This window comes from Calypte anna, chromosome 8 (assembly GCF_003957555.1).
Source record: "Calypte anna isolate BGI_N300 chromosome 8, bCalAnn1_v1.p, whole genome shotgun sequence".
NCBI classification, from domain to species: Eukaryota; Metazoa; Chordata; class Aves; order Apodiformes; family Trochilidae; genus Calypte; species Calypte anna.
Genome location: NC_044254.1, coordinates 3,433,329 through 3,448,585, shown reverse-complemented (window position 1 = coordinate 3,448,585; position 15,257 = coordinate 3,433,329). Strand labels below are relative to the sequence as shown.

General features: G+C 38.8%; 1 protein-coding gene across 2 annotated transcripts in view; it reads left to right on the top strand.

Annotated features, from left to right (window-relative positions):
* RGL1 (ral guanine nucleotide dissociation stimulator like 1) overlaps positions 1-15,257 on the top strand; it is a 54,713-nt gene that overhangs the window by 13,914 nt on the left and 25,542 nt on the right. For both annotated transcript variants that reach the window (XM_030455271.1, XM_008494874.2), the window contains 2 exons: positions 1,591-1,799; positions 9,973-10,050. In XM_030455271.1, the coding sequence (XP_030311131.1) occupies positions 1,591-1,799; positions 9,973-10,050 (287 nt within the window). The remainder of the gene's footprint in view (positions 1-1,590; positions 1,800-9,972; positions 10,051-15,257) is intronic.

Genomic DNA, 15,257 nt, shown 5'->3' with positions numbered 1-15,257 from the left:
GGGCCTTCATTGGAACCATCTTGGAACCTAATTACAGCTCCTTCAGCACCAGGAATCTGCAGCAGCTTTTGGAGCTGGTTTATCCTTCAAGGGACTTCTTACCCCAATACTTTTTAGGCTGCCCAGAGCATTCCTCTTTCATCATAAGTTAGAGGAAAATATTTTAGCATTGCAGAGAATTAGTGAAGATGTGGAAATTACACTAGATCAGTGCCTGCACAGCCTAAAAAAAAATAAATATTGGCAAGACTGTACCTCAGTTCAGTCTTTATATATTTGCTCTTGAAAGGTGCTGTCTCTCAGGTAGGAATTGATTTGCTTCTCAGTTATCCTTGGAACTTATCAAGGCCATAATCTGTTTCCTGAAAAATCAAAGTGAGACTGCTTAAAAACCATAAAATAAATCAGACTATAACATGGTACATGTATTTCTTTATTTTTAGCCTTGTAGAGGACCAAGATGATTTCCCTGAAGCCCTGATATGCTGGGGTCTGGCACCTTTGTTACACTGCTGGTGTGTTGATAGGAGACAAATGAGGAGCTGGAAAGCCTTTTATGGTTTTTTGATGCACAAAAAAGTACAAAACTACCAAAAAGTACAAAAGGCTTTAATTGGTACCACATAACAGTGATAACCATGCAGCCAAACACTTGCAAAGAGCTGGAGGAGCATCTTTTAATAGCAGTACAAGTACTCCTCTGAGTAGGCAACACAAAAGCAAATGTAAAAACTTTTTTGTCTTGGGGTAGCCTGGTTGTGTCAGTGAGGAGTTGGCCTCCTAATTAAATCCAGACTGAGTAGCTTCCTGTTAGCATGCTAACTCAGCCCACAATGGCTTATTCTGAATGTCTGTTACTGGGCTCCTCTGCCAAGTCCTTTTTCCTTTTAAACTTAGAGGCAGAATTGCTTAAATAATACAAACAATCCCTGGAAGTCTCTTAAATGGTTTTTAGCAGTTTAATATTTTGCTGACCAAGTCAGTTTTAGATTTGCAGGGCTTTGGTTTGTGGGTTGTTTTTTTTGTTTTGTTTGCCTCTTGTGTTTGGTTTTTTTGTTTGTTGGTTTGGGTTTTGATTTTTGTTTTTTTGTTTGTTTGCTTGTGTGTGTGGTTTTGTTGTTTGTTTTTTTAACATTCTCCCACCATTGAAATGCTGTAATGGGATGTTTAAAAGATGACTTTGACAAACTCCTTGCAAAAATATCCTGAAATATTTTCATGTTTATTTAGAAGTGAAACACTGAATTACCACCATTGTTCCCTCTAGTAAGATTCTCTGGGGGATAATGGATTTTCTTTTAGATATGATATAAGTGATGGGATTATAAAATTAGTCTATAGTAGCCAGACTATCAAATATCTCATGGAGCATGGCAGAGAAATGTCTTAAAGATAAATGTTATAAAACCCTCTATTACTTGATACAGCATTTAGTGTTTTGAGAGCCCAAATTGACAGAATGATTTAGTAACTACAGGTGGACTATTTCTCCAAAAAGATAGAATTTAATCTGTGTTTCTATGTGCAAGCTGTGTCAGGGATCTGGCTTCTATATGATTTTTGTGTTTTGTGTTTGTTTCAACTTTGTAGGCTGAAGGGGACCAGTTACCTCCAGAACATACTGTCAGCCAGTATGAAACATGCAAGATCAGGACTATAAAAGCTGGAACTCTGGAGAAACTTGTGGAGAACCTTCTGACAGCTTTTGGGGATAATGATTTTACCTACATCAGTATCTTTCTCTCAACATACAGAGCCTTTGCTTCTACTAAGGAAGTAGTGGAACTTCTCCTTGACAAGTAAGAGCCACTAAATATGGAAACTGAGCTATCATTTACATGGTTGGGGGGTGTTGTCAGGAATTTCTTCCATTACTTTAGCAGACATGGATAAAATAACCTGATGGGCAGGTATCAGGAATACTGCAAAATTCAGTATTTCAGCATAAACATAAAATGTGTAAATGGGTGCTGCTCACATCTCAACTCTCATTAAGTCATAGTACACAAGTAAAGTGTGCCATATCTGTATAATTTCTGTATCATAAAGTGTGCCATATCTGTATCATACCTGTGTCATGAAGTGTGCCATATCTGTATTATATCTCAGTATGGCTAAGAGTGGCACAAGAAAATTAATAGAGATTTTCTCCCAGAAAACAAACCAGAATGTGTAAGCTACAATGTGTAAGCTTACCAGAATGGTAAGCTACCAGAATGTGTAAGCTAAGTAGGACAAAGTTCTACCTAGAATAGATTCCTGTGTTTTGCTGCATATGGGTATTTTCAGACCTAACTCTCTTGTTTGGAGGCTGCTAATTTGATTGTACAATCAAAGCAAAGAACTCACTATCCCCTTCTAGTGAATAAGGAGCTGTAAATTCTTGCAGACAGCACAAAAACCACTTAATGCTATAAAAATAACTTTTATGGTAAGACTGTTCCATCCTGTCTGCTCTGTGTGTATAACTGCTTAGAAGAGTTACTTACCCACTTAGTTTTCTCACCCTAAATTCTAGCAGACATGACTGGGTCAGAGGTGATCTTATTTTGGGAGTATCATATTTATTGCACATTCAACATCAGGTGATGTACAGAAGCAGTTATTTTGGCATATAGTAATCAGAACAGAGGAGTAATGTAAGAACAACTAGGTTTTCATTTTGGCTCTTTTAGCAGGTAGATAGGGAACAAAGCAAGGATAAGTTATTTGTGCTTTTCTTTTATATCTGAAAAAGAGTATAATACTACTTGCTTTTTAGTAATGTTGTGTTATGTTGTGTTATGTTGTGTTATATGGTGTTTTGTGGTGTTATGTTATGTTACGTTATGTTATGTTACGTTATGTTACGTTATGTTATGTTACGTTATGTTATGTTACGTTATGTTATGTTATGTTATGTTATGTTATGTTAAAAACAAGGTTGAAATATCTGGCTGCCTGGCCTGCTGTGACTGTAATAATAGCTGTGGTTGCTGAAGTACAGTAACTTCCCAGCCAGGTAGGAAGTCAGGTGAGGAAAGAGCAGCCATCCTGGGGAGCAAACCATATGGTTAGATTTATTACTGTGAGCTTTCTATCTCTCAGTCCATACCAATTCTGATGTGGAACATGAGGAGCAGTAAAAATGGACAGTGCACATGTACAAGAATATAAAAATACTGAGGAGTTCCTTTGTTTGAATGGGTGATTCTATACCCTCAGTTTTTGATTCTATGTTTTGGACATATGTATATTTGAAGAATAAAATATGAAAGGACACCAAGTTTCTGTAGATTCTAGTAACTTATAGTTTGCCAAGTGACACTGTGACTTTGTAAGCATGAGAATAGCCAAAGAATTTGGCTACAAATTTATAGCAGAACCCAATGGTGGTATGCATGGACATTGTCACTTTCAGCCAGGAGTGCTTCATGCCTATGATTTGTTCTACTTTCTTTTATAAAAATACATTATTAACAGAAAAAGTTGGAATAAATAAAAGAGTAGCCTTTGCAAGGATACGTTGCCCAACTGCTCTTTCAGGGCTTTTGTGCACTACTTGATGTGTATCTGGGGAGATTTTCTTCCTGTAATCAATGAAAACTTGTGAGTAGATCAAATGCTGTGGATCAGTTGGTCAAAGGTAGCTCTAGACTAAATGGTACAGACCTTGCTTTTCAATTAAAGGCTGTTGAGTTGTCATGCAAGACATCGTATTTTGTCTTCAAGTCCATTCATATAAGCTGTTTAAATCCCAAGAGAGCAGCTTTTTGTGTCCCACACATGCAACATAGTTTTGATATTTACTGGTTTCTATACTTAATTTCTCTCTTACTGAGGTACTTCAGTCATGCAAATAAATAAATGTCCCTCTTGAGACTGTGATCCACTGAAACAGCACTCAGGTAGCCTTGTTCTGCTTCTGATTGTTTTGTGGTTGGCAGGTAAGATGTTCAGACCCTGTTAGGCTGCACTGTTACAAGGATGATGAAGTCTTCTGGGAATCTTGCTTTTGCACTGAAGTTTGTAGAATCCTCTAGATAACCATTCTCTTTTCTTCCCATGTGTTCCCCTAGCAAAAGAATCATAGCAGCCTAAAACCAGAAATATACCAAATTAATGAAACATGGAAATTGTAAAATCAGATCTAGAATTTGAGAGGGGGAAGAACTCAACATCTTAATTAAGTTCATCATCATTGCCTTTAGTTTCTACTGCTGTTTTTTTTTATTTTCATGTAGGTATTAATTGTAGGCTTTTAAAACAGCTTGAAGGAAGAGTTACTAATTCTCTGAGAATCCTTGGTCATGAAACATCTAAACTTTTGGGGCTCCTATGAAGATGCCAGCTGTGTGCAGTAAACATTTCTTTAAATAGTGTAGCTGGTGCTCTTTAGCTCAGTTCAGGCTGCAATTAAGTTCTTAATATTTTCATAGCTGGGAATTAAATCTGTAATATTGCAATTGTATTGCACCACAAAAGGGGTGGTAAGCCCTATGAAGTTTTCTTACATTTTCTTATAAGTGTGTCAGAGAGAAACCCAGCCTTGACTGGAAAATGAATCAAGCTCAGCTTTGAAACGTGTATAAACATTTATAATGGATTTCATTTGAACATTCAAGCAGGACTGAACAGGAAAAGAGGTGTCCTCTTCTAAAGATGATGTGCTTGTAATTCACTGCAAGATCTTTGACTTTTACACTGCTGGGTCCTTGTGGTCTTGAAGAGATTGAGGGTGCTGGCATGAAGCCCTGCTTTAAGTGGTTAGATGAAGGCAGGAAGGCAATAAGGGAAGTTCAGGCACTGCCATTTTCCACAAATAATCCTGCATGATATTTTCAGCAGTGTCTCAAGTGGGTTTGGGTTGTAGGGCTGTTCTGAGGAGCAGCAATTGAGGGGCATACATGAAGCTGGCCCTGCCAGCCTCCTCTGATGCTGTTTAAAGAAGTGGAAGTGTCAGAAGAGGACAAGAAAGCACAAGGAGAAAGCCTCCATAGAACAGAACTTTCTTTTCTGAGCTCAATTCTTTTATTATTTTTCTCAGAGTGAGTTACAGCATCTCCTTCAGAAAAAGGGCATGTAGGCTGCCTGACTGTGTCAACATTATCCCCAGCCTTTTATAATAAATGAGAGAATCCACAGTAAATCCTAGGTTACCACTTCCTTCCCCTCTCACAAATCTTAGGATTCTAGAGCTTAAGAATCCATGGGTTTTTCTCTTAGCTTTTCTGATATGGATAATCTAGAATTTTATGGTTTGGAACAAAACATAAATGAAATTAAAGGTATGAAAGTTGATTTATGCAGCTGTGAAATATAGACTTGTGAAGAAAAGCAGATGTTATAAGGAAAAATAGAAAAAGAAATGGATTGTAGTTGAATCTAAACAGCTTAATTTTCATCTCTGCATTAGTGTGGAATAAATAGCAAAGAGCCTGCATTTTTGCAACTTTCTTGTTTGTGGTACTTGTTAATAACAGTGCAGAGAGTAAAGGGGGTGTCAGCACATAATTTGTGTTTTGGGAGTACTTGTATTTTGTTTTCCAGTGGAGTAAAGAAGTAATGAAAAGGGCAGTCTCTTAAAAAGGCAGGAAAGATTTTGGCATCAGTTGTCAGTTTAAGTTTCACGTGAAGAGTTTGAAGCCTGTTTCTTGGTTTTGGTGGCAGGGCAGGATTGTTGTTAGGGGAACAATCATGATTTCCTCAGCGTTAACTGAATTTAGGACATGAAACATTTATTCTGTCAAAGAAAGCTTTAGTTTGTTTTTGGTTTGGGTTGGGGTTTTTTGGGTGTTTTCCCCACCACACTTCTAATTAAGCTTTTGCTTTTTATTGAGTTTGAGACTATTTGTTCTTTTGGTTGGGTTCAGTCCTTTATAAGGTTTTCCTTCAGCATAAAGTAGAAGTCAAGCTAATAAAAAACTTGAGCACAAGCTGATATGTTGGAAAGTTAGGGGGATGACATATTTTCAAAGCTATTTAAGAGTAATTGGACATCCACATCCCTTTAAGCATTTATTTGGCATCTCAGTGTAACAGCCAACTCTGAAAACTTGCCAAGTCTTTAGTGTTAAATGTACTGATATTTTCTCTTTGTTTGGTAGGAGTGGATAGGGAGATTTAAAAGAAAAAAAACTATTTTTTTTTCATGTGAAAACTCTGGAGGGCAATTCCTGGAGAAGCAATGAGATCAGCTCCCCCTGCCCCCAGGTGTGAGGATGCAGCATGATGTTCCACAGGGATCCTTTGGTATCCCCAGTGTCTGTGGATGTGCTGTGGAATGAATCACTCACCAGTGTGAGGGAAGCCAAAGCTGCTTAGATGAGCCCCTCACATGTATTTTATTTTGTCATGGTAATTGTGGTCCTTGCCATGGTGCTTAAAAGTAGGGCCAGGCTGTACTTGGCACAGTCACATATGAATCAGCAATGAGTCTCTGTCTCAAGGAGTTTGGAGAGAAGGAAATGGATACTGTTTGAAGGGAGAGACAGAGCTGGATAATGCCAAAAAATAACAAATCAGTTTTACATTTTCAGCTCATTCCTTCTGCTGGGAAATAGCTTGATACTGGGTACATGGAGAAGAAATAAAAGCAGAGAGGGGACATTGAAGGGACAGGTCCTTCATAGCTGTCTGTGCTTTAAGGACAGCAGATTTATTTAGTTGTTGCTGTAGCATCTACTCTTGCTCCTGTTGTTTCCCTTTACATCAGGTGGTTTGTTTACTCCACTAAAAACAAACTTCATTCCCATACTGTTATGTGTGTCTGACTCAAAACACCTTTCAGTTCTTGTTGAGTGGCTGTGCTTCCAGTCTCTTGCTTTTATGCTTATAAGCCTCACTTAGGTTTTTGCTTGGGGCTTTGCATAGAACTGCCTTTTGTAATTATTTCTGAATGATTCATAGAGTATTTTCCTCCCTCTTAAGAGATGCAGTGGTACATTTTCTACTCTAATATTTCAGTATTTAACCTTAAACCCACTGCATTCTGGTCCCATTTACTTAGTCAGTCCCTTTTAGTGGATTTTAAGTTTCCAAAAGCCAGGCAAGGCTGACAAGTTCTGTGGGCTGCAGGATCCTTTTGTTTCCCATGTCTCTTTTTGTATGCAAAGCATTCATACAGAGCTGAGCAGTGAATGGCTCTTTGTCCCAGAGCTGGTGAGAACAGAGCAGGAGAAGTCAGATATATCATTAACTCCTCCTAACCCCTATTTAATGACCTGTTGGTCACCTCTTGTGTTGAGAGCTAAGCTGAGCTTTACATCTGGTGATACAACAAAGCTTTATAAACTTAGTTTTGCCAGCTCTTTATTACTGTTTTATATTATAATAATCAACATGGGTCTCTCTAGTGGGATTTAAATGCAAGTGCCCAAGGTGCTGCAAATACATGGATGGATTTCATACAAGACAAGGACACCAACACTGTATCAGCTCAGTACATTTTGTTCTATCCATTTGAAAAATGGATATGAAAATGGAATTATTACAAAAAACAGGAGCTTTCTCTGCATGTTCCTCCCAGCAGGGGGAAAAATGTCTTCTCTGTGTTGGCTAGGACATAGTTTTACCTAGCAGTTAACTGATAGAGTTAAATCCAATAAGAACAGGTTCAACTTTACACTTCAGCTCAGCAAAGTGTTGGAAGGATTGTTCTTCAGGCTCTTCAGATGTGTTCCATCCTTGCTGTAAAGCAGTGGGAAGTCTATCAAATATTTAATTGCCTTCACTTTGAATTGTAAACATTGATAATGAGCATTTATGGTGTGACTGAAAGCTGAGAGAGGCCTGGTAGGATTAGATGGTGAATTCAGGCACAGCCAAGTGTCAGAAGGAAAGTATCTAATAAATTTTACAGCTTTGGTAGTGCTGATCCCAACAGAGGGAGCATGAGCAAGATGAGAAATTGCTTGGGAGAATGGAGAGGAAGCATGGAGACCACTGATGAGCCACAAAATTTCAGAATAAGATTAAATTCTTGTGCCAAGCAGTGGTTCCTCTGAGGGTGCTCCTGTTGGAACGTGACCACTAAGGCACTGAGGTGTTATTCAGTGTGTTCAGAAGTGCATTCTTACCTCAGTGTCAGCTTAGCCATGCATATTTTTCTTTCCATGTTCAGATTAGCTCTGTGAAATCACAAGAGCAAAATGGGTTATCTTGTACATACCTCAGTCTCTAAGGACCCTTTCTGTTTGAAGAAGCCCTTAAAACAAGAAGTATTGTCATACTTCTGCTGTTTTACTCGACCAGTAGGATTGTTTCAGGATGACTGAGAAGGATTTGAGCCCTTTAAAACATGGTTGCAGTTTTTTATGCATTTGTTAAGCCTTTTAATCTTTTTTTTTTTTCTTTTGTGGGCAGAAAAAATGCTGAGATTCCTGAATTCTTCATCACTTATGTGGGAAGTCAGGATGAATGACAGTGTTTTGGTCAGACTAAGTTACTAGGGTCAAGCAGTCATGATTTTGCTCTCAGCTTGACACAAATATGCCCTAACAACTGGAGCAAATAATCTTTTTGTTATGTCTACCTGCAGTGTAATTGGAGGTGCAAGATCTGTATTTAAATGAGCATTTTCAGATAATATAAGTGGTCTTAGGGCAGTACCCCCAAGGCTAAGTGAACCCAAACTGATGTCCTTAGGACACTGGCTGCTCTGCCCTTATCAGAGGGATGACTTGTTTGCATTTATGAGTTTGGATTTATTTTGCAGTATGGACATGAACCCTCATCACTCTGTCTCAGCTTCCCCACCCACAGTGGGATTGTTCAGTGCTAAGCTCTTGTCAATAAAGTTGCTGAAAATGAAGTTATTCTTTTAAAGTATTGTGGAATTCTGAGGTTGTGAGCCATGGTAGGGCAGAATATTATTGTGAAAGTAGTGGATGGTGTTGCTCAAACATTTTCTTTACAGTCAAGCAGATCTGCTGGTGAGAGGGAGCTTGCATTCAGTTACACCAATTGATTTTCTGTACAGGTCTGAGATCCTTACATACAAAGCTTTATGATACTTCAGAGGAGCATAAAGCTTCCACCTCTTATTTTTATCCTATGAAACATTTTGGATGTATTTTTTTACTGTTCTGACATGAACCTTCTGGACAAAAACTGACAGCCATTCTGTTTTCTCTGTTTGATGCTCCTGGGATGTTGTAGTGCAGACATTTAAAGATGCACTTGTTCCAACTAATCCCATTAATTGCAGGTGCCTCACAACTAATCAAGCAAAAACTAGCTTGCCTTATTCTGTACTGTCATTGGCTGCCTTCATGAAAGGATCTATCAGATCCTTTTTGGAGCTGTATATCTGAAATAATAAGCACTCCTTCTGGGAAAGAGTCCATAATCCTGCCTGCAAGGCACTAGTGCTGCCTGTGTAGGTAAGAGATTTTCCTCCTGTTGGAGTTGTGTCCATGGTCTCTTCTTTTCCAGTGTGTCTTTCCCATCCAGTCTCTTTCTCTCTTTTCCAGTCTCTTCTTTCCCATCACTGTGAACCATTCCCACTCCTGACAGCTCTGTCAGTTTTGGCACAAGTGGGCTCTTGCCACCTAGAAAATCCCCAGTGAAATCAGAGTTGGAGGAATGACAGGTACTAGAGAAACAGAAGCTGTACTGGAAAAAGTGGTTGCTTTACAGCCTCATTGCACACTGGAATGTTGCTCTGGGGAAGGATGGAGTGAAAACAGGCAGTAAAAACTGGAGCTGTAAGCTAAGAAATCGGTTTGGTTGACTCTTTCTGTGTTCAGGTTGTTTGACATAAACTAACAAATTAAGTTGGAAAATACTGGCTCTTTATATAGCATTTTTTTCCTCCTAAATGAAGTAATCTTCAAGCTCCTTAATTTCACCTAATGTTAGATTCCATATTAGTAGTCTGAGCTAGAATCACTTTTTAGTTGTGATCATTGTACATTAATTATGCTGTTGGTTTTTTTTTTTCTTAATTATTATTCAGCAGAGGTTCCTCTAACCAACCATCTCCTTTTTCAGGTATGGAAACCTCGAGACCTTAACCTGTGGCACAGTTGAAAACCAGAATTCCTCTGAATCCAAAGCAGTACTCAGGATGTAAGTGTGGTTTTGTACTGTACAGCAAGTCAGGTTTGGTTCTGGGAGAGGATTTGGGCAATGTTGCTGTTGTTTCCTCTGCAAATCCACAGCACTGATAATTTGCTTAGACATCAAGCAAAAAGATGAAAATATCAACTCTTGTAATATATCCCATAATATAAAGAGATCTTTCTGTCAGGGAAATTGTCTCAGAATTAAACATAAGATGAACACATCTAGGCCAAAATTTTGTTGATTACTTAAATTTTGTTGCTTTTGTTGATTGGGTTTTTTATTATTATTGTAGTTTTCCTTAAAACTGCAATCAGTAATACACAGTTTGAACAAAGTTACTATAATTTTGTTCAAACAAAACAACCTCAGAGTTGGACCTCAGAGTTCAGAGTAAGCTCTGAATGTTGTTGAAGGTTTTGTGAGCTTAAAAACCCTACCATGCATATGACTTTTTTTTTTTTTTAGTATTTAATTTTCATGTTCAGTACCCTTCTTCCCACAATTCTTCCTACTTTCAGTCAACCAGAAAGTTCATTATAGCAAGTAACAGAAGAATAAAGTTCAGCAAAGGCCAGTTAATCCAGTTAAGCATCTGAGTTAGATGGACTTCAGCCTGTGCTTCCAGGACTGTGATTCCATGCCCCTTGTCTGATAAGAGTTGTAATGAATAACTTACTTGACCCTCAGTCTCTTCCTGTAAGTTTATTTTTGTTTTTTGCTTTTCCTTGTGTCACATAAACAAGATTCTGAGTTCTACATATTTTTGTGTTGAGGTGTGACAGCCATCTTGTCATCTTAGTGAGGTCATTGTTGTCTTTGGAGTTCTCTCTGTGTCCACTGCATGACTTTTAGCTTGGGACTTCTGTTGACATTCAAAAAGAAAAGAGTAGCCTTCACACCAAGCCATGCAACAATTCAGAATAAAACTATTTATACATTAAACACAAATTATAAGCATGATCAGCCACATTAGGAATTAAAGAGAGGTCCTTATGTTAAGACACATGAGAATTTGTGTTATAATTCAATCAGTTTTGGGTTTAAGTGAGGTTATAGATTCAAATGTGTGCTTTAGTACACCTGACAAAAAGCAAATAGGGAAAGAAAGTAGAGCAAAAAGAAATGAAGTACTTTCTTTTGATTAAGTCTAATAAGAGAACTCTACACACACTCCCAGACAGGAGCCATGGGAAATGTGAATGACACAGTTACATCCAAGAGATCTAAAGCACTTCAGATATTGTGGAAAGGGGGTCAGCAATCCAGCAACTAATGCTGTTTGGGGAGTTCAGTCCTCCTGACATGGTGTTTATTGCCTACAAGATAGTTGGGAACAATGCTCTTGGTGATATGATCTTATTGCTCTGATCTTTATTCAGAGTGGGTGAGTTCCTCAGTTAACTTTTAACTGACTGGTAAAAGGTTGTTTTCTATGCAGGATGATCTCTGAGCTCAGTTGTGCCCTATTTCCATGCCAGTACTGAATGATGGTGTTTATTTTGATTTTTGGGCAGTCCCCTGGGGGCAGACAGCTATACCCAAACCACCAACTGAGTGTATTTAGAGGTGATGTATTAAAGGAGCAAAATGCCTTTTTCCCAGGAGGCAAAACATGAAAGACATGCCTAGAGCTGCTTGAGGACAGAGAAATAACTTGACTTTATACTTCACAGTATAAAATACTCTATCTGCTTGTACCTTCTGGAGGTTAAATGGCTTCCCTGGATGCTAAGGTGCCTCTGAGTAGTGTGAGGAGCTGAAGCAGTGCTGAGGCCATTGCTGGGTGCACAGGACCTGGAGAGCTGATGCAGCACGTCACCTCTCATGGATAAAAGGTGCATGCATAAAAACAAGCTTTAAAAGTCTCTGTCAGTGAAGTTCCCAGAAGTCAGCACACCCAGAAAAATGTCCAGACTGGCAGTCAGGCTTCCTGCAGTGTTTACATTCAGGGAAGACCAGTTTAATGTGAACTGCATCTGGTTACTTTAAAACCTTGCTCAAAAACAGAGTAGTATGAACCTGAAGTTACCTGGGGGAGAGGTTTTCCAGGAGGCAGACAGTGTTGCTATATTTGTCCATGGACTTGGACCACAACTTTTTGTTTGCTTGCTTTCCAGAAGTCTTAACTTTGTGTTTTCTTCAAAGACACCCTGTGGGCATGTTAGTAAATATAAAGGGGAGAGAAAAAAGTGTGCTGTCTCCTCTTTATTATAGAAGTTGTTGTTGTTGTTTATTTTATTGTATTATTATATATTATTATTTATTATTATACAAGTTTATTATTTACAAGTTATTTATAGAAATAACTTGTGCTTGTAGCTACTAAGAGACTCCTCAGCCAGGGCAAAGGCAAAGGAAGTGCTGTGCCCTGAACAGTGAGCCATGTTCAGATCTATTTATTTACATCTCTCCTGATGAAACCAAAGGAAGTTTAGGAGCTTTTCTAAATCCCCATTTAGTTTATATTTCTAAGAGAAATGGAATTTCTAAAGAGAAGTGGAACTGGGAAACTGGTCTCCTGTTTGCAGTATGAGTGGGTTTTTTTCCTGTCTACATTGTATACTTGCATCCTTCCTCATTGCTGTAAAACTGAAAAAAAAAAATTCTTACAGGAGTTGAACCAGCTGAAAGAAAAGCAGAAAGTTTATGTAGTACAAAAAGTAAAGTAGCTTTAATCCCTCAAATTCTCCTTTTTTGTAGTCACAAGCACTGCTATGGCTGAGTCCTGAGGATTTAAATCTGAAATAACAGTGAAAGTCCTCTGAAGGACTCTTGGAGTATGAGTTTGTGGTTTCCTTCTGCTACTGTCTTTGGTTTGCTGATTGGCAGAAGGTTTGTGGTGCTCTTCCTCAGATGAATGACAGGCCACAGAAATGAATCAAGATGCTGGGGGCTTTTCTTGTGTTCTTCAGCTTTATTATCAAAATGTGGCATTTATTTATTATTCAAACTTGGAATGCAGCATCATTGGAAACCACAGACAAAGCAGCTGGAAGCTTAGCTGAAATCTCCTTGTTTCATTCCACAGCAATTGGGTAAAACAGTTTAAATAAAGAAAATTAAGAAACTGTTGAGTTACCACATCACCTCTTGCATGTTTACCCTTCTTGTGTGTTAAAATAGCAGCTACTGGAACCTTCAGTGTAATAGTGCAGCATTTGAAGTTTCTCTAAGTGATAAACACTGTCCCATGGCTTCTTGTACCTTGAGACCTTCCTGGCAGAAAACTTGGTTTTTGTTTCCTGCTGAAGTTAGCAGTTAGAAAACAGTGTGCATAATTCTGCAGGAATAAAAGTAGTCCTGAAACATTGGACTCCAGGGGAAGAGAAACCAAAGGAAAAAGGAAAGGAAGGAAAATTGGCAGGAAGGTTTCTAATGCCTGGGAAATCCATGGTAGGAAGCAGTTAAGATGCAACTGGGAGAGCAATTCATTCCAGTAAAGGCAATGAAGCTAAAACAACAGCAGAGACCAATGTGGTTACATGAGAAGTGGAGTCAAACACAGGGCAGGATAAGGGAAGAGTGTGAGAGTTATGAAAATGGTCTGGACCAAGCAAAAAGAAGAATAATTAGAAGAGCAAAGAAAAAGAATTACTGGCATCTCAGTTAAAACAAAGAACAGATAGCAGAGCTCTTCCCTTAGTGGTTTTCCACACATCCCAGTGAAAGCCCCCCCATATGCTGGTCAAACAGTTCTGAAGTCAAAAGAGGAGCAGCACATTATTTATAAGCAGATGGGGTGTGAGAAACTACCCTTACATCAACCTTTTATTCAAAGCTGAGATTTAACTGCCCATGTTGTTATTTAACAGGCAAAACAGAGAAAATCCTACTGATTTAATTTAACCTGTGTGAGAAAGCCTGGAAGTTATTGTATGGGAAGAGGAGGAAAGGGACTAGCACTCTGTAAAGATAATTTCATTGCTGGTCTTCAGTATCTTAGGTGTTTGGCAAATTAAAGATAATTTTGTGCATGTTCCTGTGTGATTTCATCAGAAATCAGTCACTAATCTCCTTTTGCAACTAAGGCTCTCCTTTTTTCTCTTTAATTGTGGAGATTCCATTCTACTCATTCTTCAGAAAGAACTGTGGTGGGAAAGAAAACAGTGCTTTTGCCTTTTTGGCAAGAAATGTTTTCTTTAATTCCTATTCAGACCTCTTCAGGACTGCTGTTACATCTGGCTTCTTAGCTGTGCAGAATGTCCATGTAACCTATTGAATCATTAGTGGCTCTGTGACATGAGAGCTTCATTCTCCACCTCTTTGGTAGCAGAGATGTGAGAGTTGGAGCTGCCACAGCCTCATCATGATTTCTGGTAGCTCATGAGCAAACGTGAGTGGATGAAGAGCTCTGTGTTCCCAGTTTGTAAATGACAGAATCAGGTATGCTTCTTTCACCTAACACTAGATAGATTTTGGACACTGAAACTTTACAAGGGGGGCTTCAAGCAAAATTGGTATGGAAATAATGAGGGGGTTTTCTGATACATGTGGAACTGGAAAGCACTGCTGGCCAGAGCCCAGAGTCTGTGGGTGGCATGACAGGAGTTAGACATCAAGAAGCTTTTTCTTACAGACAGGAAAGGAAGAATTTATAGCTCATAATCCATCCCTGAAAAATGTAGCCTGTGATGTTTTGTTCCTGTCTGAGCTCTGGCTCTGTCAAGTGCAGGGAGTTCCTTCTCAAGGGCAGCAAATGTAAAGCTACTGCAAGATATGGGCAATTCTCCAGCCTGTTTTCAGCAAGCTTCCCTCCTCACACACCCATTAACCCCTCAGGTGACAGGAGGTCAGTAGGGATTCTTGTACCTTTTTTCTTTTTCCTCTTCCCTCTTCACTGAAATGATTTTGCTGGCAAAAATCACTGTCTCTAATGGCTGTGAACTCTTTGCCCTGCTCTGGGGAGACTGGATCTGTCTGAAAATCTGCTAAATCTTCAACTTCTGAGACATTCTGAGTGGACTAAACTATCTTTACCCTTTCTTAACTAATGTTTTAGGTTTTAAATGCCACTGTCAGATATTGTTGTGGTTTCCCTGCCTGCAGAACAATCAGGATTTGTACACAGTTCTGATATGAGACTTTTCTGGATTTACTTTGGAGTTCCTTGTTGAGATTTCACTTGTGGGAGTGCAAATTGGGAGCAACCCCACTGAAGGCCCTGGCAAAATCTGAGTGATATCTTAATAATATTGATTCTGTGCATGAAA